The sequence below is a fragment of the Prionailurus viverrinus genome, chromosome E1 (genome assembly GCF_022837055.1).
Source record: "Prionailurus viverrinus isolate Anna chromosome E1, UM_Priviv_1.0, whole genome shotgun sequence".
Taxonomy (NCBI): domain Eukaryota; kingdom Metazoa; phylum Chordata; class Mammalia; order Carnivora; family Felidae; genus Prionailurus; species Prionailurus viverrinus.
Window position 1 is genome coordinate 20699327 of NC_062574.1, and position 26893 is coordinate 20726219.

A 26893-nucleotide genomic window follows, 5' to 3' on the forward strand; every position below is an offset into this window, starting at 1 on the left:
CGCTGGTATCTGCTCTGAACCAGGAAGGAGAGAGGCTGGGGAGCAACTCCATGATGGACAATCCAGGCCAGCTAGGAGGGACAGGGGATGAGAGGGGTGAGAACATAGAAGACACAGAAGATATCAGGTCCGTAAACCGAGGTTCAAAGAAGGAATTTCTCTCTCCAGCATGCTTCAGCCTTAGCCCACCCATGAGTGCACATGCCTAGGAAGCAGCGGTGACACCCAGTGACCACTCCTTGAAGTGCACCTGCTCCGTGCAGGTCCTAAAGCAGCCTTGTATGAAATGATCTGGGGGTGATCTGCTCCACGTGGGAGCCACTCAAGCCCCACCCCATTCTCTCCGTCATTGTCCCTTGGGGGATTCTGTACCACCAGCCCTGGGCTCTCTATGGGGACAGAGGAGCTGCTGTTCAGGTGGGTAAGTAGAGGTGGACTGTCTGGGCACTGAAGGCAATCTGGAGGCTGTTCGCTCCGACTGGGGCTTCTCTGCTAGGGTCCTGCTGTCCTGGAGATTCAGGACAAGCATCATAGGACAAGTCTGGGCATTCCCAAAACCATGCGGGGTTTGGACAATGCTGGCTAGTGACACAAGCCTCTTCCAGCCCACAGTTGCCCTGGGGTGGGGGTTGGGGATTGTCAATCCAGCTGATTCAAGAGCTGAGTGAAGACCCCTCTCTCTTTACTACTCTCCAAGAGTTGACTGTCCTCAGGGATCTCCCTGACCCAAGCAGTGGGACCTGGCTTAGTCTAGAAGAAAAGCTGGGCTCCTCCCTATCTTCTGTCATCTATCATAGGTAGTGGGGTGACTGCTGGGCCCAGCAGATTCAGGAAGAGCTCTTTACCTCCCCCTCAACTACCTAAAAAGAATTGAGAGGAGGACCTGCCAGGAAGAGAGCTATTACCATAGATAACTACACTATGATATGGGGGGATGGGAGCCAGGGAGGAACCCGGCAAGGCCTGTTCTATGAAAGTCCTCAAGGTCCCACTGTTTCTGAGGGGCCTAGACATTGTTTACCAGACATTTATTCTTTTTCATCTTCCTGTGAATTTCTTTCCTTCCATTTATTTATTTAACATTTATTTATATTTGAGAGAGAGACAGACACATGCGCGCGCGTGCGCGCGTGCACACACACACACACACACACACACACACACACACACACAGAATCCGAGGCAGGCTCCAGGTTCTGAGCTGTCAGCACAGAGCCTCATGCAGAGCTCGAACTCACGAACCATGAGACTGTGACTTGAGCCAAAGTCAGACATTTAAGTGACTGAGCCACCCAGGTGCTCATTCCTTCCCTTTAAAGTCCCAGACCCCTACCCCCTTCTCCTCCGTTCAGAAATACTTATATACCTCATTTTGCTTAGCCGTCTTTGGTATTTCCATGTCTGTGTGGATTCCCCATAAGTACGAAATGAAATTTGCTTTTACATGTTAGTCCGTCTGATGTCAGTTTGAGTCTCAGTCCAGCCAGGAGGACCTTGAAGGGCAGAGTAAATTCTTCCTCCCTAACAGAGTGCACACGAAATTGGGATAGACTGGCTTTATCTGTTGTAGCCATGGCCAGGGCCATGACAACCTGCCCTGTTCTGATGCCCAGGTCACTGGAGGAAGTAGCAGTTTCCTGGTGTGGGTGGTTTGGACTTTGATGCCAGGAAGACTTGAGTCTACTCCCTGCCCTACCACGTGCAAGTTGCAAGAGCTCGGGTAAATCACCTCATCCCTCTGAGTCTGTTTCCTCTCTTGCAAACATGAACATACTGACTTTTCAGGGGTGATGAGAAGGTCAATGGAGATAGGCATGTAAGAGGCCTAATCAGTGTCTGGTACATAGTAGGTGCTCAACAAATATTCACTTCTTGCCTTGGTAGAGCACAAGCTTGCACTCACTGGTCAGAATGAAGACTCTTTCCTCCTTATCGCCCTCAGCACCATTTATGACCTGCTGGCTTCTCTTCTCTAACCACCGGGTTCAGTCTTCAATTTGGAAACTCTTGCTACGGCTTGGCATTCAGACTGAGTGAGGAGAGGCCATAGGTAGGGTGCTTGAATTTTGAGGAGCTGTCCAGCAACCATCCTTCTTACCTTTTTTGAGAAAACCCCCTTGAGTGTAGATGTATTGGAAGGAAGGGTACTGCTTGTGCCTCACCTCCCATGTTGGAGACAGAGAGGAGTCCTACCCAGAACTTTGAATCTAGAAGGAAGGGTAAAGTTGAAGAGAGGGTCACAATCATTTCAGGGAAATTGCACCCAGCCCCTGGAGCCCCTGTGGTACCTGTCCATTTCCTAATCTGGGTCTTCAGTTTCCTGCTGATTCTGTGGGCACCCCATGTCATTTCAACAAGTCCCCTTCCCACTGGTATAATCAGTTTCGATAGCTTGCAAGTAAGAACACTGAGTGCTCATCTCAGGTCAGTCCAGGGAGACTTGAGGGGCATGGGCTTGGTAGAATGATGGGAGACAGCTGGCTAGTAAATGCACTGGCACAGCCATAGTACTATTCTGTCCTCCCTGCAGCTGGCTAATGGATAGTTAATGGGGCATTTACACCACGTGTTTGTTTGTTTGAGCCTTATAGGGGAGGAAAAATAATTATCCCTCTACCCTTGTAGGTTCTTAGCTGAGACCCTCATGCAATGAAAAGATTAACAGGAGAAAAACAAACAGAAACTTAATAACATGTATACCTCCTGTACACATGGGAGACTCCCAGGAAAATGGAATAACTCCCTGAACCGGCCCAAGCCACCACCTGAAATACCACCTCCAGCTAAAGACAAAAGAAAGGTGTTGGAGGAGGTGGGGCCAGGGCAGTTATGGGAAGTTGGGGGTGGGGGGGTGGATAGGGGGAAGCACAGGAAACAAGGGTATATTATGCAAATTTAAGCTGGTGCCTTCCCCACTGGTCAGAGTTTCTATCGATTTAGGATTATCTTCTCTTTCTGGGACAGGGAGAACAGCTTTACAAATGGATATTTCCCAGCTGTCTGCTCCTCCTCATTTGATGGACAGCAGCATCTTCTGGAATAGTGCCAGGTGCATCCTGGAGACACAATGATAAAGGTCAGAGTAAACAGATTTGGCCACATTAAGTGCCTGGTCACCAGGACTGCTTTTAACTCTGACAGAGTGAATATTGTTGTCATATATGACCCCTTCATTGATCTCAACTACGTGGTCTACATGTTCCAGTATGATTCCACACATGGCAAATTCATGGCATAGTCAAGGCTGAGAACAGGAAACTTGTCAACAGAAAGCCCATCTCTATCTCCCAGGAGTGAGACCCTGCCAACCTCAAATGGGATGATGCTATTGCTGAGTATGTTGTGGAGTTCACTGGGGTCTTCACCAGGGAGAAGCCCGGGGCTCACTTGAAGGGTGGGGCCAAGAGGGTCATCATCTCTGCCCCTTCTGCTGATTTCCTCATATTTGTGACAGGTGTGAACCATGGGGAGTGTGACAACTCCCTCGAGATTGTCAGCAATTCCTCCACCACCAACTCCATGGCCCCCTGGGCCAAGGTCATCCAATGACAACTTTGGCACCATAGAGGGACTTGTGACCACAGTCCATGCATCACTGCCTCCCAGAAGACCGTGGATGCCCCTCTGGGAAGCTGTGGTGTGATGGCTGAGGGGCTCCCCAGAATATCATTCCCACTTCTACTGGTGCCACCAAGGCTGAAGCTCCACGTCCTCACCCTCAATGAGTCAGTTGTAGATCTGACCTGCTACCTGGAGAAAGCTGCAAATACGATATCGAGAAGGTGATGAAGCAGGCATCAGAGGGCCCCCTCAAGGGCATTCTGGGTTCTAGTGAGGACCAGGTCACCTCCTATGACTTTAACAGCGACACCCACTCTTCCACCTTTGATGCTGGGGCTGGCACTGCCCTCAGTGACCACTATGCCAAGCTCATTTCCTGGTATGACAATGAATATGGCTACAGCAACCGAGTAGTGGACATCATGGTCCTACATGGCTCCAAGGAGTAGGAGTCAGTCCCCTGGACCACCAGCCCCAAGTGAGAGCAGGAGGAAGGTAGAGGCCCTCAGCTGCTGGGGAGTCCTTTCCCCAACTCATCCTCCAACACACTGAGAATTTTCCTGACCTCTATGCAGTTTCCATCCCAGACCCCCTGAAGAAGGAGAAAGGCTTGGGGAGCCCCACCTCCACAGGTGCCATCAATAAAGTATATTGTCCCCAGCGAAACCAAGCCAAGCAAACAAAAACAAGACAAATGGAGATTTCCCTTCTACATGTGAATTTCTTTTGTAAAAGGGTAATTCCTAACGGTTTCCAGAGCTTCTCCTATCTGCTATTTCTTGAAAATCATCAGCCTAGGGGCGCCTGGGTGGCTCAGTGGGTTGAGCGGCCGACTTCCGCTCAGGTCACGATCTCACAGTCTGTGAGTTCGAGCCCCACATCAGGCTCTGTGCTGACGGCTCAGAGCCCGGAGCCTGCTTCGGATTCTGTGTCTCCCTCTCTCTCTGCCCCTCCCCTGCTCATGCTCTGTCTCTGTCTCAAAAATAAATAAAAACATTAAAAAAAAAAAAAAAAGAAAAGAATCAGCCTAAATCAATCCTTATGCCACAGAAACATATTTTGGGGTGACAAATTCTGCTTCTCTTCAGTCTTTTCCGTTTGTGTTATAAACTCCCCAAGGCTGAAGTTTTCTTTCATATATCTCCTACAAGAATCATAAAATCCTAGACCTGTGTAGGGGCCTAGAGCAGGCTGCCCCAAGATGGGCCACTTTGGCATGATTATTCTGAGTTAAAAGCAATCAAAACCCAGCAGATTCAGGAAAAGTTCTTTATCTCTCCCTCAACCGTCTAGATTTACAGCGGAAAGGAGAGCCTGTACCGGAAGAGAGCTATTAACAGAGATTTCTTTTTACCTAAGAAACTGATCTGCACAAGAGGGTGACCTCTGTTTTCCAAGCATCTCCTCTCCCTTTCCAGCTGACGGGCTTCCTCCTCTTCTAAGCCCAGACCCCTACCCTTCTCACGTAAGACATATACACGAGAATGACACATATTCCAGTGCACAGTATAGTGATTCAACAATTCTATACGTTACTCAGTACCCTTCACAGTAAGTGTACTCTTAATCCCCTTCACCTGTTTCACCCATTCCCCACCCCACCCCCACCTCCGTGTAAAGGTTGTTCTTAGGCAACCAACCTGAGCGATGGAAAGCGGAGTGAGGTAGGAGGGCCCACAGTGACCACCAGGCTGAATACAAACACGCCCATTAGGGGACCCACCCTGGGGCACCTGCATGGTTCAGTCCACTGAGTGTCCAACTCTTGATTTCAGCTCAGGTCATGATCACAGGGTCATGGGCTGTGCTGAGCATGCAGCCTGCTTGAATTTCTCTCTCTCTCTCTCTCTCTCTCTCTCTCTCTCTCTCTCCCTCTGTCCCTCTCCCCCACTCGTGCTTCCTGTGTCTAAAATTAAAAAAAAAAAAAAGGAAGAAAAAGGAGACCCATCTCAAAATATCCATAATCCCTAGCTGACCAATGGATTACTTACAACTGGGCACAGGTACCAAAAAAGGAAAATTCCACACTTTCCCACACCTCTTCACCTTCCCCCTTAAACCACAGCCCCCCACCACTGCCTCCTGGCAGCTAGTCTCTCCTTCGCTGTCCTGCCCGCTGCTCCTTTGCAATGTATCCAATAAACTTCTATCTCCTTCGTTCTGCCCTGGGTGAATTCTTTCACTGCCTTGGCCGCGGGGCCTCCACCTGATCCGGTGGGCCCACACTCCCCTCTGGTAACCATCAGTTTGTTCTCTAGTTCTAAGAGCCTCTTTTATGGTTTGTCTCCTTTTTTCTTTCTTTTTTTTTTTTTGTGGTTTCTTCTTTTTTTATTATTTTTTAAATTTTTTAATGTTTTTATTTATTTTTGAGAGAAGAAAGAGAGTGCCAGCAGGTGAGGGGCAGAGAGAGAGAGAGAGAGAGAGAGAGAGAGAGAGAGAATCTGAAGCAGGCTCCAGGCTCTGAGCTGTCAGCATAGAGCTGGATGCAGGGCTCGAATCCATAAACTATGAGATCATGACCTGAGCTGAAGTTGGACACCTAACCGACTGAGCCACCCAGGCGCCCCTCTTCCTTCCTTCTTTTCTTTTCTTTTCTTTTCTTTTCTTTTCTTTTCTTTTCTTTTCTTTTCTTTTCTTTTCTTTTCTAGAGAAGAGAGAGCATGAGCAGGAGAGGGGCAGAAGAAAAGAGGGAGAGAATCTTACACAGGCTCCACACTCAGCACATGATGCAGGGCTCAGTTCCATGACCCTGGGATCATGACCTGAGCTGAAATCAAGAGTCAGATGCTCAACAAACTGAGCCACCCCAGTGCCCCACTTTTGTTGTCTCTTAAATTCCACCTATGAGTGAAATCATATTTGTCTTTGTCTGACTTATTTCACTTAGCCTTATACCCTCCATGTTGCTGCAATTGGCAAGATTTCATTCTTTTTTATGGCTGTGTAGTATTCCATTGTGTATATCTATGTATATATCTATGTGTGTGTGTGTATATGGTCTCTATATATACACACATACGACCTCTTCTTTATCATGTGGTTTAGCTTCTTACCTCAAGGTCACCAAATGTTTAAACCACTGAGACAAAAATAGCACTCCATCCTTCTCAGAGTATTTCCAAGAAATTGGAAACACTCATTGTCCCCAGTTACCCATTCCTATTCCTATTCCTATCCGTAAGCCCATTTTCCTTAAACAGATAGAGCTAAAGGGGTTTGGGACAGTTTCCCCACAACCCAGAATGGGCTACTTTGGCATGTAGATTATTTTGAGCTGAAGGCAAGTGAGACCCTACAGCTCAAGAGAAACTTCTGTTTTTCCCTTAACTACATAGAAGAATCTACACTGGAGGGTCTTTCCAGAATAAGGGTTATTAGCAGAGATAAATTTTATCCGAGCGGCCATCTGTATAGCCAGGCAAACAGCCAATCCCCAAATATCTGTTCTTCTTCTCGTATTCCTTCCCTCTGAAGTCCCAGACCACTACCCCCTTCTCCTTAGCTCAGAATGACACATATACCCCATTTTGCCTGACCGTCTTGGGAATTTCCATGTCTGTGTGGATTCCCTGTATGTCCGCTATTAAATTTGATTTTCTCCTGTTAATCTGTCTCATGTTAATTTGATTCTTAGTGCAGCTAGAAGAGCCCTTGAAGGAGTCAGGAATTCCTGCTCCCTGCCATGGCTTCTCCATGAAAGCCCATTAGAGGGTAGCAAAATCACCCCTCAGCCTTCCTGTCCCTGAGTGTCAGCTGGTCACTGGGTCAGGCTCTCCATAAAACGGGTGAGCTGTGAATGCATGCACATGCATTGTATGCAGTGGGGAAAGTCCTGGGCCAGGAGAGCAGGCCTGGGGATAGCAGCCGCCCCTCTCCTACTCACCATTCCTACCCATGCCATGGGCTGTGTTTTGAGAGATCTTCTGAATTTCCCAGAGAAGCTGGAAATCTGTAGGTATAAGTGAAATTGTTAATTTTTTAAAATGTGGGCAACTAGATTTTTTTTTAATTGTAAGCCAAAACAAAAACAAAAACAAAAAACAAAAAAATCCAAAACCCAAAACCCCCCACAAAAACCCACAACCACCTCTGTGGATTTCAAGTAACCTAGGCATGACCAGTTTGCAGAGACTGTATTAAGCTGCCTGGGACCTAGTCTGCCCCCTTTGGGACTTGTCACCAGTACTGACCTTAGATTAGTTGATGGGGTCTCTGCCTTAACTCCCAGGCTGTAGTGGGCCTCACTCTGATTCTGCCTCTTCCTTACAGGGCTAGGAGTTTGAGGGCCAAAGGAGATGACCATCTAGAACTCATGCCTTCTTCTAGACCATGCTCCGGGCTCACTGGACTCTGAAAACAAGTCTGTCCCCAAAGCCCAGCCTGTCTCCAGAGCCTGTGTCCACCTCCATCCTTCCAAAGGCAACCTGTACCTCCTGGTGTGGGCATCCTTAGGCTTGAGGGATGGCAGAGAGGTGGCTGTTTGCAGAGCAGGGTTGGTGAACCAATAGTGTGAGTTCCCTTTGGTCGCTGGAGTAGAGCACAAACAGAAGGGGCAGGAGAGCCAGCCAGAGTCCTGCATTTCTCCGCTTGTCCCTGGCACAGCAACTGTTAGGGGTGGGCCTGCTTGTGTGTCCAGTGTGGATGAGACTGTCATGAGAGCTCACGCTGCTTTGCATCTACCCTGGGTCAGGCACTCTTAAATGCGCTGCATGCATCATGTCATTTGACCCTTTTATCAGCTCTGAGCACGCCTACAAGTAGTGGACCCACTTTGCAGATGAGGAAACCAAGGCACAGGGAAGTGAAAGAAGTTGCCCACAGCTAGAGAGTGGCAGAGCCAGGATTTAAACCACGGTGTGTAGCGGGGCGCACTGGCTCCCTGACCAGCCCACAGCGGAATCTGCTAGCGCTCCACGGCCCCCCTGGACGGCCGGCCCCATAGGGGTTGGGTGGCCGTAAGGACCCTTCGGCCTCCCTCTGAGCCTGGGGCCCTAGGGGAGAGGGGGGAGGGGTGCGAGGAGCGCCTGCCGGGTGGCTGAGGGAGGGCCTCCCCGCGGCCCCAACCCCCCGCCCACCCCTGGCCCGGCGGGGACGGCGGCGCCTGGCAGCGGGGGATTTGGACGCGGCGGCCGGCCCCCGCCCCCTCCCCCCCACCTGGGGGTTTGGCTCCCGGGGACTTTATCTCGATTCCTCGGCCAGCCCAGCTCCTTCCCGGCATGCCCCGCTCCTGCGAGCCGCCCGCGAGTCCCGCGCCCGGACTTTGCCATCGGCGGGGCCGGGCGGCCGGAGCGTCCCCGGGATGCGTCCTGCGGCCGCGGCCTGAGGTGGGTGGGCCTCGCCGCGCCCCGGAGCGGCGGCAGGGAGGGCGTCCGGGCGCGCCGGGGTCCCGGGGTCCGGAGATGGGGGCCGATGGCGGGAAAGGGGGGGGGCGGACCGGCGGCACCTTTGTTGGGGCCGCGGAGCCCGCGCGCTGCAGCCCGGGCGCCCACAAGTTGGGCAAAGTGGGAGCTGCGCGCCTGGGAGCCCTGCGAGCCTCGCGCCGGGCCGGGCCGGGCCGGGCCCGGGGTCCCTTCTTCTGACCTGGGTGTTGGGACGGGTGTTCCCGGCAGGGGGAAGGAAGGAGGCGGAGGCTCGGGGCTGTTTTATCCTGGTGGATTTAGAGCCCCTTGGCGGTGAAGAGGGTGGGACACACACACACACACACACACACACACACACACACACACGCCAAGAAACCGAGACCTACCCCCACGCTTACACAAAGACAGAGAAAGAGGCAAAAACTTATCCCGAAACACACAGAGAAAAATACACGGAGAAAAAGAGAAACACGCTCTGACACAAAGCTCCGAGAAAGGCCGCAAAAACTCAGAACGCTCATAGGGACTCAGAGAAACACACTCAGGACGTCCACAGGAAGCCAGGAAACAAAGCGGGTGGTCTTGGGAGGCCACGGTGCAGGGGGGAGGGGGGACAGGAAACGCTGGGGAGGGGGTAAGATGCCTGGAGAGGAAATGGAGAAACACAGAGACACAGAAATGAGAGAAAAGAAAAAGGGCTAAAGGAGGTAGCCCTTCAGGAGGGACAGTGTAGAGAAACACACATCTAGAGAAATTGAGGCAGACGCTGAGAATTACCCTCCCCACCCCCTTCCCCCCCCCTCCTATGGGAGATACAGAAATAAAAGAGACAGACCCCAGCCTTCTCAGCCTCTTGAGCAAGTGAGTTCCAGGTGGTAGGACAGCTCTGTGAAACTTTGAGAAAGGCCTCCTTGGCACTTTGAGCCAGCCAAGTCCCTATGTTGTCCACCTGGCAAACTCCTACCCATCCTTCAAAACCCAGCTCAAACAACATCTGCCCTGGGAAGAAGGCTTTCGCAGAAAATATCATACAAGTAGAGTTACCTCTTGTCCGTGTTCTCTGCATGTGACACAGCACAGGAGCTGAGCTGGGGAAGTGGTTGACCGGCAAACAGAAAACATGTGTCCATTTGTACACCTGTTTCTCAGCTCCTCAAGGTTTGGGGTTCATGTCTCAATTATCTCCAATCTTCAGAATCCAGCCTAGTGCTTGGTGCCTACTAGATACTTATTGAATGCCAACTGGGAACGTTCAAACCGTCTGAGGCATGTAGTATAGAATAAGTTCTGCATCATCCTGGGATCATAGGAACGCCTAGACCAAGGTCCCTCTTGTGCAGATGGAGAAATTAAAGCCCAGACAGGGGAAGAGACTTGCTCAAAGAAAGGCACACTAGTAGGAGCCTGCGATGCATACATAGTTCTCTGAGATGCCCTTGTTCCTCCGCCTGAGTCTCGGATAGGTGTGGAAGAACCCCCTGAATGAGAACAGACAATAGGCAATGAACATGTTACCATCAGTTGTAAGTTTCCAACACGGAAAGTGACAGTCAAATGCCTTTCCACAATGTTTAGAATCTTCTTCCCTTCTTAGAAAGGTGAGGGGAGGTGGATGCCCAGCCCAGTTTAAGTGAATGGGTTTCTGCTTTCAGACTACAGAACCTTGGACAAATTACTTAACCTTCCTGAACCTGTTTTCTCAACTGTAAAATGGGAATACTAATACCTACCTCAGGATCGTTAGAAGAGTTAACACACAAAGTGCCAGGCACAGAGTAGATTCTCAGTAAATGCAATCCTACCCTTCTTAGGAGGGTATTCTCTCCTGCACTTGGTGTAGATGTGAAAACAACGGTGTTAGTTATGATGTTTCCTTTTGTGCAGATTTGAAAAGCCAACCTGGTCCAGCAGGTGGCAAACTCTTAATTAGACAAAAGGCAGATTTGGGACATGACATAAAATGCATCTCGTTTCTGTTCAGGCCCTCAGGCCTCTGCAGGTGACTTGGGGGGAACCTGGCTCTCCGCACCCCCCCCCCCCCCAGGTAGGACCCCGCTGCCCCACTCTCTTTTGCTGCTTCTTTACCAAGGCCTGCTCTGCCCTTGTGTCCTTCAAGATTTAGCTCCTGCTGGGGACGTGACTGGGACCGAGGGAGCCACCCAGAAGTATGGAGACTGTGGTGATTGTCGCCATAGGTGTGCTGGCCACCATCTTCCTGGCCTCATTTGCAGCCTTGGTGGTGGTTTGCAGGCAGCGTTACTGCCGGCCTCGGGACCTGTTGCAGCGCTATGATTCCAAGTGAGTGGGCCTGGGGAGGGGAAGGGAGGAGGGGTGGGTCCTGCCAGGGGCTCCAACAGCAGAAAAAAAAGAGAGGAGCCCAAGGAGTTTGGTAGTGGACAACTCTAGCTCAGCTTTTTGTCTCTAAAATGGTACCCGAAGGCTCCCTTTCCAAGAAAGACCTCGGAGCTTAGCAATGTCCTGAGCCTTCTCTGACTCTGTCACTGAGTTAAGGAGAAAGTGACCGAACGGGCTCACCTACCACAAAGGTGCGGCCATTCATCCAGAAGTGGCCACTTCCCTTAGCATTTGAATAGATCCAACTTCTTTCCAGCCAAACTCGTAGGAACGGAGATCCCAGGCCTGCATTCCAGCCACACATGGAAGCAGCAGATACTGGGTTGTGTGAAATCCCAGCAGAGGACTGTCTCCCTCTTTGCATGGATTTCTTCATGATGCGTTTTATGTGCAATCTATTTTATAAGCATGATCTAGTTTTCCGTTTAGGGGTGTTTTGACAGGTCGACCCTTGAGGGACCATGGCAGGTCACCCTTAGTTTCTCTTATCCCTCTGTCTGAATCCTATCAGCATCTCTGTTAAGAGGTAGATAATTTGTGGGGCGCCTGGGTGGCTTGGTCGGTTGAGCGTCCGACTTCGGCTCAGGTCATGATCTCACGGTCCGTGAGTTCGAGCCCCGCGTCGGGCTCTGTGCTGACAGCTCAGAGCCTGGAGTCTGTTTCAGATTCTGTGTCTCCCTCTCTCTCTGCCCCTCCCCCGTTCATGCTCTGTCTCTCTCTGTCTCAAAAATAAATAAACGCTAAAAAAAAATTAAAAAAAAAAAGAGGTAGATAATTTGTAAATGCCCGTTTATATGACCCAGGAAAGTTCTGCTATTCAATGGAATTCTCTGGCATCCCCTGTTGTAAAGTCAGTGTTGTGATTCCTCCCACTTCTCCAGTAGAACGAGGAGGGGGTAGGACCAAAGTCCTTCCCGACAGTAATTCTGCAGACCAGGTAGGTTTGGGTAATAGGAACTTCGGCTTCTCTGGAAAAGGTAGGCTTGAAGGAAAAATGGGTTTAAGAAGGCTGTTATTTTGTGCTGAAGGAGCAGCCCTGTCTGATGCATCTCTGCCTCCTATGGCTGTGGCCCTGCCCTTTCTCTTAGTGGCTCATTTCATTCTGCTTCAGCTGTCCTTAGTGCCCTGCCTGCCTCTGTGACCCACGTCTAGCCACGTGCCCCACCCGCACCTGCGGTCCCACTAAGGTTAAATGTGGCTCCAGGACAAGGGGTCACTGCTTTAACTTGCTAACTTTTTACATCCTGTTGGGGGATATGTGGGCCTTGGTGAGGAGAGGGTCAGCGGTAGTCACCCATCGCGAAACCACTCACCTGGGCATTTCCTTCCAGGCCCATTGTGGACCTCATCGGTGCCATGGAGACCCAGTCGGAGCCGTCTGAGTTGGAACTGGACGATGTGGTCATCACCAACCCCCACATCGAGGCCATTCTAGAGAACGAAGACTGGATCGAAGATGCCTCGTAAGGCCTTGGGGACCGCGGACCGCGTACTTCCTTCAGTCCCCTGGAGATGGCACATGGGCCTCTGGGTGCCCTTTTCTAGGTTCCTTTGCCACAGCACTTGACCAGGCATCCGGGAGCACTGAGTCACTTCCAGCTCTTTCCCGGCCCTCAGCGTCGGGGGGTAGAGAATCAGATTATGTTATGACAGTATTTGTCCTTCCTCCCCCCATTCTGTAGATCTAAACACTGAGGCCCATAGACGTGTGGCAGAGGTTGTTACAGAGTCACCTTGATGTGCTTGGGTTATCCTTAGGGGGCCCGTGAATTTGACACCCAGGCTCCAGGGATGCAGCCTTTGTCTCCAGGATCCCTCAGGGATCTCTCCATCCGGCAGGAGCCTCTACATGTTGAGAAGTGTGTGCCATTGTCATTCACCAGCAGACGTGTGGGGGACATTGCATGTAGGACACTGGGCCAGTTAGTGCAGCTGTTAGGAATTCTACTAAATACGCTGTCTCCGAAACGTTAGTGGGTCTCTGCACAGCGCCGTGGGCACACACAGGAGGCGATGTCTAGAGTTGCCTGGGGTGGGGAGGTGGAGGTGGCTTTCATGAAGGCTGTCTCGGAGTGAGTGCCTTTTGACCTGGGCCTTGAAGGATGAGGTGCTCAAGAGGCTGAGAATAAGGGGAAAGTCACACGGGGTGGAGGGAACAGTGTCAGAAGCTCAGAGCTCTCAGAAAGCATGCCTTGAGAGGTGAATGCTGCCTGGGAGAGTGGGCTGGATACGGGAGGGGAAGGGAAAGGAAAGAAGGTTCCTCCTCATTTAGCTCGTGGACCTGTTCAGTTTAACCCTGAGGCAGTCCTGCTCTCGGTGGTGTCCCGGTGGGTCAGAGCTACATGAGGAGCCGAGCTGGTGGCCGGAGCCAGGTGGGCCTGCAAGGAGGAGCACTGACAGATTCTTCTTGTCTCCCCAGGGGTCTCATGTCCCACTGCATTGCCATCTTGAAGGTAATACTTTTGGATTTCCCATGAGATAAGGGGGTGGAGGGGCTCACCAAATCACCCCTGTGCCCACACTCTTTTTTTTTTTCTTTTTAACATTTATTTGTTTTTTTGAGAGACAGAGAGGGGCAGACAGGGAGAGGGAGACGCAGAATCGGAAGCAGGCTCCAGGCCCCGAGCTGTCAGCACAGAGCCTGATGTGGCGCTCGAACTTACAAACCGTGAGATCATGACCTGAGCCGAAGTCAGATGCTCAACCGATTGAGCCACCCAGGGGCCTCTGTGCCCAGACTCTTGAGGGGCATCTTAGGAAGGGCCCTGAACCCATGCAAGAAGGTTTTTAAACATGCCTGACGCTTGGGATTTCTGCTGTTTCCACTCCCTCCTGGGTGGTCTGTTATACGCGAGCATTCTCAAGACCCTTTAAAGGTTTTATTTCACCTGGTCCTGCTAATACAGTGGCCTGTGAGAAAGGCCACATACGTGGTCACTGGCCACATTTTCACCAATTGGGGAAGGCAGTGTGCCCGAGTCTGTGTAGCTGCTGAGGGGGAGTGGGCTCCCCAGCTTCTCTCTGGGCACTTTCCTTCATTAACAGAGAGCTCAGCCCTTTGCTCAGTGAGTTGAGTTCTGTATCTGGACTTCTCCAGTTACTAGAAAGTCCTTCATTGGCCCTCTCTGGCTGGGACGGTAGTCAGCCACATGGCACGGTTGGTGGTGTTGAAAAATCCAAACCATGAGTATTGTACTTGAAGGCAGATTTTTTTCTTCTAATTCCTGCAACCTCCATGATTGGGTGGAAAATTGCATCCAGTTTGTGTTTTGGCTAGTTTTTATAGTTTGGGGTAATTTTTATATTGTAAGCATTTTTTTTTTTAATGATTGTCTTGTCTCCTACAGTTTTTTAAAAAAAATTTTTTTAACATTTATTTATTATTGAGTGACAGAGAGAGACAGACATGACCATGGGAGGGGGTAAGAGACAGGGAGACACAGAATCCTAAGCAGACTCCAGGTTCTGAGCTGTCAGCACAGAGCCTGACGTGGGGCTCGAACTCACAAACCGAGAGATCGTGACCTGAGCCGAGACCAAGAGTCAGACGCTTAACCGGCTGAGCCACCCAGGTGCCCCAGCACTTGGTTTTTTAATCCTTGTGTGATAAGAATAATATTGAAATATTTGGTCAGTTGCAGATATTGGTGGTTTCTTCATTGCAGTAGCCTGGGAAACTACAACCTTTATCTTTTTGTCCAGTAATTATTCAAGATTTCAGAAACAGCCCATGTTTTCTCCGGTGTCATTCAGTACAGATAGGATGATGTCTTTCATCCCACGTCTCCTGTAGCTGTCTCTTTTGGGGGACAAAGGAGTGTCTACTAGGAAATTGTCCTAGGGTCCAGGATTATTTAATTCCAAGACGCTCTTTGGGTGTAGATATGGTTACAGACAGGTCTAATGACTAGAGCAATTATACCATATTCATTTCCCATCTCCCAGCTAGCTTGTGTCCTGGTACCAGGTTTTGTCCCCGTCCCTGCCTATGACACCTGAGCTGGGGAATAAGTCAGCAGCAGGAAGGAGTCTTACTGGATTGGAATCAATGGTCCAGCCTGAGATTCTCAGATCCAAGGAGAGGGGAGAGGCCCTGGGGTCTGAAGGCCCTTTTGGTTGGCCACCTGCCCTTGAGTCCCTGTGGTGGGGACTTGCAGGAGGGGCCTAGGCTCTCTCCTGGGTGAGCTCTTGGCCTTCTTTCTACCCTCTTTTCCAGCCCCAAGTAGGCGGCAGGTAATGGCACTTACTTGTCAGGGACAGAAAGAAGCACATCCAGGTTCTAACATCGGGGAGGTGTGGAAGTGGGGAACCAAGCTTTTGGGGGTGGCCAGCACTGTTGATGGATGAGAAAGGCCTCAGGCGGTAGTCATGCCTTTTTCCTGCTTTTTCCGAAGACTCATTCGCCATGGCCGTGTTGACAAACATGGTGTCACCCTAGATAATTGTTGAACTAAGTGCTGCTTTTGGAAGATGTGCTTCAAGGGGACAGTTGTCCTTTGTCCAGCTGTGTTCCTGAGGGTGCCCCACTGGGGAGATCTAGCCTTCTGGAAGACTAAACCATGAGGTGAAAGAATAGAAAGAGAAAGTAGGTTTTTCCCCCTAAACGACAAGGCGAAATTAGAGCACATGATTTTTCTTAGACAGATTAATTCAGCTTAGACTTCTCTAAGCCGAAACCGTGACCCTGATCTCAGCTTCCCACCCCTCCCTCCTCGCTGGACGGTGCCCTTGGCTTTTGCCGCTTCCATCCCATTTCTCTCGTCTGTGTGCTTTTCACTCAGTTTGCCCACTAGGTTAGGGGCCCCTGGTGTGGGATGGAACCCAAGGCAGGGGCCATATTTGTTTGTGGGGGCAGCAGAAACTCTTGGGGGAGCTAGAGTGCCCCCCCTCAGTCACCCCTCCCCTCCCTGCCGTGTTAGATTTGTCACACTCTGACAGAAAAACTTGTTGCCATGACAATGGGCTCCGGGGCCAAGATGAAGACCTCAGCCAGTGTCAGTGACATCATCGTGGTGGCCAAGCGGATCAGCCCCAGGTGAGCTGGTGGGCCTTGAGGTCCCCACCCTCTGCGGGGAGTGGGGGGACGGGGAGGAGGGAGGGACCGGAAGCTGAGGTGGCAGGCAGGCCAGGCTTCTTGAGGAAACTACATAGGTCACTTCAGTTACAGGCGTCCCAGACATTTACAGAGCATCCAGGAAGGTTTAGATTCTCAGAGACCAAGCCAGGGTTTAGATACTTGTCTCACACAGTGCCCCCCCGCCTCCCATGGGCCTCCTCCTCTGGTTGGCTTTTTGGGGAATTCTAGCATGTGACTAGGGCCGACTCTTCTAGTCCATTCTGCAGATCCCACTGTGTCTGCTGCCTCTCCCTCAGCCCCACACCAGCTGGGGCTGCCTGCCTTCCCTTCTTCCCAGGCTCTGGGCCAGGAAGCATATTTCCCGCCGGTGTCCACACCCTCGTGCAGCGACCATGCCCCACCCTGCCCTATCTGTACTGGAGACCAGTTTCAGGGACCTGCTCCTTGCCACTTCCCTGTCAACCACTGGCCCAGGCATGGCCCAGCCAGCAGCCTCCGGGACTGGGTGTGGGGATGGGGGGAAGAGAAGCCATACCTCATTCAGATCTCCCAAATGCCAGGCTGTCTGCAAAACCCCACGTGGGAGGCAACCGGCAGGACTGTAGTCAACAACTACACCCCCTCGTTTGGGCTTGACTTTGTCGAGAAGTATAAAGCCCTTTTCTTAGGGAGAAGGGTGGTACTGGGTTTGTGCTGCCATCTGGTGGTTGGTATGTGGATGTGCCTGAGTCGGGAGTTGGCCAGGTCCAGGATGTTTTCTCAATCAGCCAGGCAGCCTTACTGCCGGGACAGTGCCTCCACCTCCCCGGTTGGAATGGTGGCACTCCCTGTGAATTCCAGGGACTCTCGGTTTCCTGGTTGCCATGGCCTCGGCTAGATCACGAGGAACCAGCCCTCTGAAGGAATATGAGAGTTGGAGCACTTGAACTCTGTCCAGGGCGTTCAGTGAGTTGAGAAAGTAGGAAGGAGATAATCCCAGGGAGGGACTCAGCTCAGAAGAGTTCTTGGCTTTTCTGAACTGGAGCTGTCCCAGGTGGGTGTAGCTGTGGGACTTGTACCAGCCTGGCCAGAAGGCCCTGCAGCCGAGGCCCTGGGCAAGCACCAGGCATTCCTCTGGCCACCCCTTGTTAGTAGAGACTCTGCACTGCCCCTGTCTGCTGGACCTTCATTGTGCTTCCAGTCACTGCAAGAGCCACCCCTGGGGCCTGCGCAGTTCCTGTGATACCTGGTTGTCACGAGGAGGCATTGCCGGGAGCGGTGGGAGGAGGAAAGAGATGGAGATTTCTGGGGAGGAAGGAAGTCCCTGGGGCTGGGGATTAGCCCTGTTTCGAGACGGGGTGTGTGTGGCATTGCTCAGAGAGTGGACCTAACCTGGTGCACACTGGCCCGTCCTACTGAGCCCCTTGGGCTGCTTCCAGAATGTTCCCTGCCATAATTCAGTCAGTGCCCTTGCTTTATCTTTTTGCCTTTAACACTTCTTTCTTCATCTGGCCTTTTTTTGTCCCCGTTGTTTTTCTTGCTCCATTTATTCCACATAAGTGTGTTGATAGCATATTAGTTTCAGGGCGAGTGGCTTCAGCTCCAGGGCACTACAGAGAAAGGGGCTGGCGAAGACGGCCGCTGATGTTCTTTGCGTTTCCTCACCAGCCCCTCAGCCCCGAGACAAGAACATTGGAGGGCATCTACCTATTTTCAAGTGCTTTTCAAAATCAAACAATGTATCATAATTTTTTCTTCCTGACTACCACGCAGTCCAGGAGCGAGGATTTGGATGAAAATCTTGAACCGTGCAAATCAGAATGAATAGCAGCTCCTTTCTGAACTTGATTTAAAAAAAAAAAAATTAACGACGAATTGTACCGTATGTAAAGGAAATCCATTGGAGCAGTTTGGACCCAAATTAAACTTGTAGGCTTTGTGTGTGTGTGTGTGTGTGTGTGTGTGTTCTATATAACTATATTTAACCTTTTTTAAAAAACACAATAGTAGTAAATACTTAACGGAAGTCAAAATGCAGAAATAGATTGGAAAGTGAAGGAACCCCAACTTCCACCCCACCCCAATCCCTGGCAGTAACACGATTGAATGCTGGGTATTCCTCCACACTGCTCAGCGGCTGCACGTCATAGCTTTTGTTTATTTATTTTCATGCCAGCGGATCCATCAAACTTTAGATATCGTTTGGCAGTTTGCCCTTTTGATTTAGTAGCGTATCTTGAACATCATTCCAGAAGGGCGAGCTTAACACTTTTTAAAAACTATCGGGACTGAAACAAAACCCAAAAACAAAATACTCCCCAAATCGAACCAGAAGTCTTCCTGTTCAAGTCTGTCTGAGAAGGCAAAAGCAGTTGGAGAAAAGAATCACTAAAGATTGGGGCTCTTCAGTATCAGAAGAAAAGATTGGGACAAAGAAAGGTAGAAATGGAGGAAGAACAGAAAAGGACACCAGGGAAGTGAACTACTGAAATCCTTTTGCCTCCCCACAGAGTGGATGATGTGGTGAAATCGATGTACCCTCCGTTGGACCCCAAACTCCTGGATGCGCGGTGAGGAGGGGGGGGAGGGGTCATTCGGTTTCTCACGCGAGAAGCTCAGTGTTTTTATCACATCTGTGAGGTCCTCTGTCTGGGTTGTGGAGAAGGCTGCTGTATTGGGTTCCCAGGGCTGCAGGCCCCATTCATTTGAGTGTGAATGGTGATAGAGGCCCGAGCTCTTCCTGAAGCCTGGGATTAGGGGGAGCCAGTCTTAGACTTTGAATTTTTAGGATTAAACATCTGGCCACGGTAAATCCTACCTGCACCTTCACTCCCTCCCCTTTCCCGCATCTGCCTCCGCTCCCCCCAAAAAGCAGATGCGCCCTAGCTGTGAGTGCTGCCCAGGGGGTGGGTGGGTGGGGCAGGTGGTAAGCAGGGCAAAGGATGGAAGGGACAGCTGGGCTCAAGCTGTGCTCACGTTCTGCAGGACGTACCCAAGACCCCCGCTTGTGATCCTCCTGTAGTACACTGAGTATACGTTGGCTTTTGACGTTATACTCCTCTACCAGATGCAAACTCATTAGAACGAGCAGATTCTTTTGTCTCTTGGATTTACATGAGCATTTCATAGATCTGCTGTGTGATGATTGCCAGACTGCAGTGATTACAGTGGCTCCCAGGGCTTCAGTTGGTTTTTCTGCCCTGCTCCCATGCTCCGCCCCGCTGTGTCTACGGGCTCAGAATCTGATACAGTCCCCACCTGCATCATATACACTCACTCCATCAAAGATATTCTACAGTGAATCTTTCAATACTGGGAAAGAAAACACTCCTCCTCAGTTTGGTTTTCAATTAAATTTTGTTTTTAGAGTGGTCTAAACCAGCTCGGGGCCTTATTGACTCAAAATCAATAAGGGATGCCCCAGGCAGGGGTACGTCTATCGTGTTTTTAAGTGGGCAACAGTTGGGGATGCGCTCAGCCAATGGACTAGATCTGAATAGTCCTACAGAACACTCTTCTGGGAGATGTTAATAGGTGTGCTGCAGAAAACAGTCTCCACAGTCTTAAATGAGTTAGTGAGCCAGAGCACATTGTATTCTGTCCTTACAGCTTTATCATGCATGTTACAGGCTCAGAGAAGGCTTCAGTTAACGTTGTTTAACCCAGCCATGCCCAAATTTATTGGAGTGTGGAGCCATCTTTAAATCACCAACCTCTCGGGGAAGGGCCTCCAGTTTGGAGAACACCAGACCAGAGTCTGTCCATGTGGGCTTTGGTGCGTAATCCCTCATTCCCTAGGGACACTGATCCTGCTGCCTTTTCTAGGACTACTGCTCTGCTCCTGTCTGTCAGTCATCTGGTGCTGGTGACCAGGAATGCTTGCCACCTGACCGGGGGCCTGGACTGGATCGACCAGTCACTGTCTGCTGCGGAGGAACACCTGGAAGTCCTTCGAGAAGCAGCCTTGGCTTCTGAGACAGATAAAGGCCTCCCAGGCCCCGAAGGGTTCCTGCAGGAGCAGTCGGCCATTTAGTGCCTGCTGGCCAGCCTGCCGCTGTCCCTGGGTGGCTCAGCGGACCTTCCGCTTCTCCCCGTAGCGTGAGTTCTCGGGGGTTCAGCTGTACGTGCCGAGCTGATGCCTCTGCTGCAGTAGCAAATGCTGACTGGCGAGTGGCAGTCTAACACCGCGGTTCCAGGAGACGGCTTGCACCGTCTGCACAGCACAGCCTTAGAGACTGGTAGACCAGCAGCTTTATTTAGCCCACCTAGTGTTTTCAAGAAAATTGAGCCACCATCTAGAAATCACAGGGTTTCGCCCTGAAATCAGAGTTTCTGTCTTCTCTTAAACAATCCGAAGATAAGGCAACTCTGAAATGCATCTGCAGAAGACAATCAACTTGAACTCAGTGGGAGTTGTGTCTTTTGACAGGGCTTGTACTCGCTCTCTCTCACTCTCCTGGTCTGTTTCATTTGTTTGTATTATCTGCCCTGTCCCTGAGGCATCTGAGTCCCTCTTCCCCTTCCCAGGTTTGCCTTTGAAAGTGAGCAACGAGTTGATTTTTCCTTGTCATTGGGCCTGCAATTTTACCTACCTACCACTAGGAGGACAGTACACTTACACTTAGACTTCTGTCAAGCGAGTGGTTATTGACTCATTCGAACGTATGGGGTGCAGTGCGATGTATTTGAGAAGTCAGGGTGGGAGGAGGGAGCCTGAGAGTCCTGAGGACACATTGTGCATATGACCCAAAAAGAGGTATCTCAAGACCCTTCAGAGTTTAGGCGGAAGTGAAGATCCCACCATAAAGTAGTTTCCGCATGAGCAATGACATCCGTGAAGGTTGTATTCCCCCTTTCTTTTGGTTTCTGTTTATTTTTGCAAATATTGAAAGACGAGGGGCATTTTTATGACATGAGACCTTTGTGGGACCCAGAATCCCAATCACATAGTCCAGACATACATCCGAGTTGCTTAATTGCCATCATAAGCATATAGGAGAGCCGGAAGTACTTTGCTTCTCCCAGGATCTCAGAGCCAATGTTTCTCTTGGGAGACAGGGCTCTGGCTTGGGAGCTGCCTTGGTTCATATGCTGTGCTGTTTGGCATGTTTGGATCTCCGAGTCTGGTCCCATTTCATTTTCTGTGTGCTAACTCGTCAGCAGATGCCTCTGTCTGGTTCTAGAGAACCAGGAGCCCATATTTCCAAGATCAAGATTGGAGCCTTGTTTGTCACTGAAATGTCCCATTGGGCACAGTCCATTTTCTCCTGGAAAGCAGGATGCTTCTGTGTACGGGTTCCCACCTGGGAAATGGAGTCAGGAGAGGAAAGCTTGGGTCAGCTCGCTGTGGACTGATGATGGATTCCTGACTGCAGGGCCACCTTATTGGATTGTCCATTCCCATCAGCTCTGAACACATGCTAAGTAGCTAACTTGTCCTGCTGGTAGGGTGTGAATGGGGAACTTCCTCAAGGCCACTTTGAATTTTCCATGTCGTGGCCTCCACAAACAGACATCCACAGTCCTCCTGTTGTTTATTTTCCCTTCCTTTCAAAAACCTACATTCACAATGAGATTGGAAACCACTTTCTGCTAAGGGGTTGCAATGGCTGCCACAGGTATAAATGTCCCTGCCTTTGAACCTGGGTCAGAGCCCTAAGCCAAAGAGGGACAGACCCAAATTGGCATCTCAAATACCACCCAGGAGGCGTGGGGGTGGGGGGTGGAGGTGAAGTTTCCCAGCATCCCTGAAGCAACGCCCGCTGTCACCAACCTTCTGTGAGCCCTGGCAAGTCCTGGTGCCTCCCTGAATCCCTGGGTCGCTGCAAGGAGAGGTTGCTGAACGCCTGGGAAGTGTCTGCTGGCCTGCAAGATCTCCGATCTGGCTGCTGCGTGGTTTCTCTTTTGTCTCCAATGCAGGACAAATAAGTCTCTGGATAAGGTGGGTGTTGGTTGAGGTGAAAGCACCATCTGGGGGAGGAGGCCTCCCTGCCCCTCTTGGCCCTTTGCGAGTTGGCCGAAGTTACCTTCTCTGAGAGGGCCAGGTTGGTGAGCACGGGGCACCCAGCCTGGTGTGGTTTCCCAGGGGATGGACGCGTCCCAGGTCCCCGGTTCGCTAGTGGCTTTCTGCATGGTGGTAGCTCTCCCGTGACACACACCACCCCCTGCCCTGCCCTGGAGTAGGAGCGTCAGACTCAGATTGTGAAGACGGAATGACTCAAGGTTAGGCATGGAGTGTGAGACGAGTAAGATCTTCAAACTCAAAACAGGTTCAAATTTGGACTCTTGTCATTTACTGTGTAAACTTGGACAAGTTCCTTAACCTCTCTGGTCCTTAGCTTTCTCATCTATAAAATCAAGACTCCTTACTACCTCGTGGGTTGGCGTGTCAATCAAAGTGTGTGTGTGTGTGTGTGTGTGTGTGTGTGTGTGTGTGTATGTGTGAAATGCCCCGTAGTGTGCCTGGTACTGATTAGCCGATATTAATCCTTCTCTCCCCGAAGCTGCCCATGCCCTGAGGCAGGTGACCCAGATGGCAGCACCTCAGTGACCCTGGCTCTGTCTGAGCAGGAGTCTCTGTTCATAAGCTCTGGAACTGAGCAGCCAAACATGCTGGAATCGCTGCAGAAGGGAGAGTGGCCCAGCCTTGTCCCTGCCCCATCTCTGGTCTTTTTGTAACCTAAAGATGGATCTCTCCACCTCTTATCAGTGTTTCCAGGGTTGATTGCTCAAGCTCACATTCCTCCAGAAAATGGCCCAGGGAGCCTCCTCCAGCTTGTGACATCTTCCAGATGGAGCATGTGTTCCTGGCACCCAGCCCACCCTGGTGCTTACCCTGACCTGCCTCATTCCAGAAGTTCCTTCTCTCCAGAGGCTCTACTCTGTGCCCGATCCCATAGAAAATGCATGCACCTGATCTGTCAAAAACAAGACGACTTACAATTCAAAATCCCTGAGTTGCTTTATGACCTGGGACATCTTGGGAAGGTGTCAAAGGAAGAATTTGCGTCAATTTCTTTCTTTCCTTCCTCCACCCTCCTCTACCTCACTTCTAAGCCCTCCTGCCCCACCAAACTTGTCCAGTTTGCTCACCCTGGGAGAGAAGTGTGCTAGAGGCTGGGGCTATGAACAAAAAGTGCCCTCCCTGTCCTTAAGAAGCAAGAGGGACAAATAAGCAGCCGACTGAACCACAGCTGTGGCAGTGTGGTGATGGAGGGGTGCCTAGCCCGGGACCGACGGGGCACAGAGCAGGGAGATGGGAGTCAGTGAAAAAATCTGGGGGGAGCAGATGCCCCCGTCAAGACCGTCAAGGGGCAGAGAGGTGTTCTGGGCAAACTGGACAACACAGAAAAGGACCAGGAGAGCATGGCTGACTTGAGAAGTGCAGGTGGTTGCGGAGGCTGGAGTGTGGGGTGGACAGGATGCTAGATCACGGAGGACCCTATAGATCCTATTGAGGAGTCAGAGCTTTATTTCTCTGAGCAAAATAGGGACCACAGAAAGGCTTTAAGCAGGGGAGTGACAAGGTCAGATTAGCAATTTAGAAAGAGTCCTTCATACCCTATGACAATAGTCTCAGGCCCATCAATTTGCCTGATGCCACTGAGTACACATTTCCCCCCTGAGTCGGAGAGGCTCACGACCCAATCATGATATAAAACAGGGTGGGCAACTGGTTGGGAAGGAGGAAGAGGGACTAGGCATCAGAGTAGAAAGTGCCAGAGGGAAATACTGCGGTTGTGCCCGGGTCTGCTTCTGGTTGATATGGAACCTGTCTCTGTCAGAAATGCTGATGAGCAGGGCTTTAAGAATTTGGGGCATAACTGGGTCCTCGCTGCTTCATCCATCTGTGTTTTTATCATTCCTACTTTACAGATAAGGAAGCCACAACCTAGAGAGATAAGTAACTTTCCTCGAGCTAATAAGAATCCGAGCAGGAGGGGCACCTGGGTGGCTCAGTCGGTTGAGCATCTGACTCTTGGTTTCGGCTCAGGTCATGATCTCACAGTTCTGTGAGTTTGGGCCCCACATTGGGCTCTGTGCTGACAGCACGGAGCCTGCTTGGGATTCTCTCCCTCTCTCTCTGCCCCTTCCCTGCCCTCTCTCTCTCTTTCAAAGTAAACAAACATTAAATTTAAAAAAAAAAAATTCAAGCAGGAACTTCAACTTCCCATTTTGTGTTCTCAACCAACCACTCCCGCCTGCCTGGGGGCGGTGGGTGGGGAAATCCATAATGGGAAGGAAATAACAGATACCAGTGTCGTCCCATTTTCTTCTAGTTTTAATATTGTTCACTTAAAAAGTGATGGTTGTGACCCATAAATTAATTTCATGGCTCACTAATCGGTTACAACCCACAAGATGATAGTACATGGATACTAAAATGAGGGCTGGGGCATGGGTGAGGTATTCTTTCCATCCAACATGACTTAATTTGATCCGTTTTAAGTAAAGTGTGCATGTACCAGATTAGTGGCAAAAATTTATGGGGCAAAATGGAATAATTAATTTATTACATGATTGATCAGTTCAGGAGTCATCTGTTGAGCATCTACACGATCTAGCAATGAATAAAAATATAATGCCTCTCTTGAGGCGCATATGATCTAAGGTGGAAAGAAACCCATAAAGAGTCATTTTCAATATAATGCAGTAAATGCTAAGTAAGGGAACGCGTGTAATGAGAGCACAGCGCAGGGGCACCTAACCCGGCTCCCGAGAGTTTCCGGAAGGTGGTGATGTCTCAGAATTTTCAAGAAGTAGGTGTTGGCGGGGAGGAGATTGGGTGGGTGGGAGCAGGTGGAGGTGGAGCGGGACAGAGGACCCAGGAAGGGGAGTTGTGCAGGAGGACGTCCTCCTGTGCTCAGGAAATTACTGCCACCAGTGTCTGATGGGAGGAGAGGGTGTTGGGAGATGAGCCAGGAGAGCGGGTCGAGGACTAGACTCTGGATTTTTCCTCTGGGTGATAGGGATTTATCGAAAGTTGAAAAAGCTCTTAGTTTTTCTTGGAAAACTACCAAGTGATCTCTGCACCCTCCCCCGCCTTTAATGTTATCCTAATTTGATAGTCGAACAATGGCTCAGCATTGTGTTAATTTGCATTTCCCTGACTACTGGGGAAGTTAAACATTTTTCATGTGTTTATTAGCTATTTACTTATTCATGTCGTTTCCCCACTTTTCTCCTGGGATTTTAATATTTTTTTTATCGACTTATATGAGCTCTTTATATATGAAGGATAACAACCCTTTGTCATATTTATTGCATATATTTTCCCCAGCCTTGTCATTTGCCTTTTAGTTTTGTTTAGAATGGCTTCTGACGTCCAGAAGTTTTAAATTTGGTGTAGTCAAATGGATTGATTTTCTTTCCCTTAGTGATTTCTTCCATTGCTTTTATGCTTAGAAAATCCTCTCTCATCCAGAGATCAAATAAATATCGTTGAAATGTTTGAAGCAGCAGAGTGCCATGGGTGGGTGATTAATAATAATATTCACAGGTTAGATGTAGTGGTAAAAAAAAACTCAATTAAACAAACAAACAAAAGCCAAGGCAAAGCAGAAAAACAGTAGAAGAAATTAAACCTTCCTTTATCCACCACAAACCCAGCCCAAGGTTAAGGGTGGGAATAATCAGGGATCAAAGAGACAGAGATAAGGAGAGGCCGGTAGAGTCTTGAAGCACGAACACTACGTGGATCAGGCAGGCAGGAAGTAAGCTACACGTCCCAGGGTAGGATATGAAGGAACATGGCATGTTTGGTTAGAATCTGAGATGAAAAGAAACAGTGATGGGAGAGGGGGAAGAGAATCAGAAAAAGCCAAGAAAGCTTGCTAAGACATTAGGACTGTGTTCTAAGAACAATGGAGAACAATCGAAGGTATAATTCAAGTGATCCAAATAACTCTTAATGCCTCATGGAGCCAGTTAGCATAGAGTTTCGTTTAAGTAGTCATAGCCTGGCAGTCAAATGACAAACGACCAATGGAAGACCAATGACAAAATTCCATTGACAGTGGCACTGGTCTGCCTCTCTTAGTCTGGACCAGATGGTGAGAAGATATCATCTCTTATCTGTCCCTTTTCCTCTCTTCCTTGTTGCCAGGAAAGAGCCTGGGATCTGGAGGCAGTCAGACCCCAGTTTGGATCCTGACTCTGCCACTCCTTAGCCATGCCCTTTCCCATCTGCCTGCCTCCCTTCCTTCTGCAAATTCCATCAGACACCCATTATGTACCAAGCATTGTCTACGTGCTGGGGACACAGGGCAGAGGTAAACCATACAATGCTGCCCTAATAGAATTATAGGCTAGTGAAGGAAGACAGATGTTAAACAAATGATTGCTTAAATAAATGTAGAGTTAGGGGCACCTGGCTGGCTCAATCTGTGGAGCAGGCTGCTCTTGATCTTGGGGCCATGAGTTCAAGCCCCATGTTGGGTGTGGAGCCTACTTAAAGATTAAACAAAATAAGTGTAGAATTTAAAGTTTTTCAAGTATTTTAAGAAGAGAAATAGAATCTTATGAAAGATTATTAGGGGTACTGATCTATCAAGATGTCAAG

At 50.1% G+C, this 26893-nt stretch overlaps 1 protein-coding gene and 1 pseudogene across 1 annotated transcript; both read left to right on the forward strand.

Moving 5' to 3' along the window:
• The first annotated feature begins 3463 nt into the window (after window positions 1–3463).
• On the forward strand, window positions 3464–4010 carry LOC125151880 (glyceraldehyde-3-phosphate dehydrogenase-like; annotated as a pseudogene).
• Window positions 4011–8644: 4634 nt separating this feature from the next.
• TMEM98 (transmembrane protein 98) lies at window positions 8645–20962 on the forward strand. The gene is made up of 7 exons (XM_047833874.1): window positions 8645–8885; window positions 11038–11219; window positions 12608–12739; window positions 13696–13729; window positions 16196–16311; window positions 18843–18902; window positions 20158–20962. Exons 2-7 carry the CDS (start codon window positions 11089–11091, stop codon window positions 20363–20365), a joined length of 681 nt encoding a protein of 226 aa, XP_047689830.1. The 5' UTR covers window positions 8645–8885; window positions 11038–11088; the 3' UTR covers window positions 20366–20962.
• Window positions 20963–26893: the final 5931 nt, after the last annotated feature.

Coding starts and splice junctions, on each gene's coding strand:
- TMEM98 (XM_047833874.1), top strand. CDS start 11,089: ATGGAGACTGTGGTGATTGTCGCCATAGGTGTGCTGGCCACCATCTTC. Junction 12,740..13,695: donor GACTGGATCGAAGATGCCTC/GTAAGGCCTTGG, acceptor TTGTCTCCCCAG/GGGTCTCATGTCCCACTGCA. Junction 13,730..16,195: donor ACTGCATTGCCATCTTGAAG/GTAATACTTTTG, acceptor CTGCCGTGTTAG/ATTTGTCACACTCTGACAGA.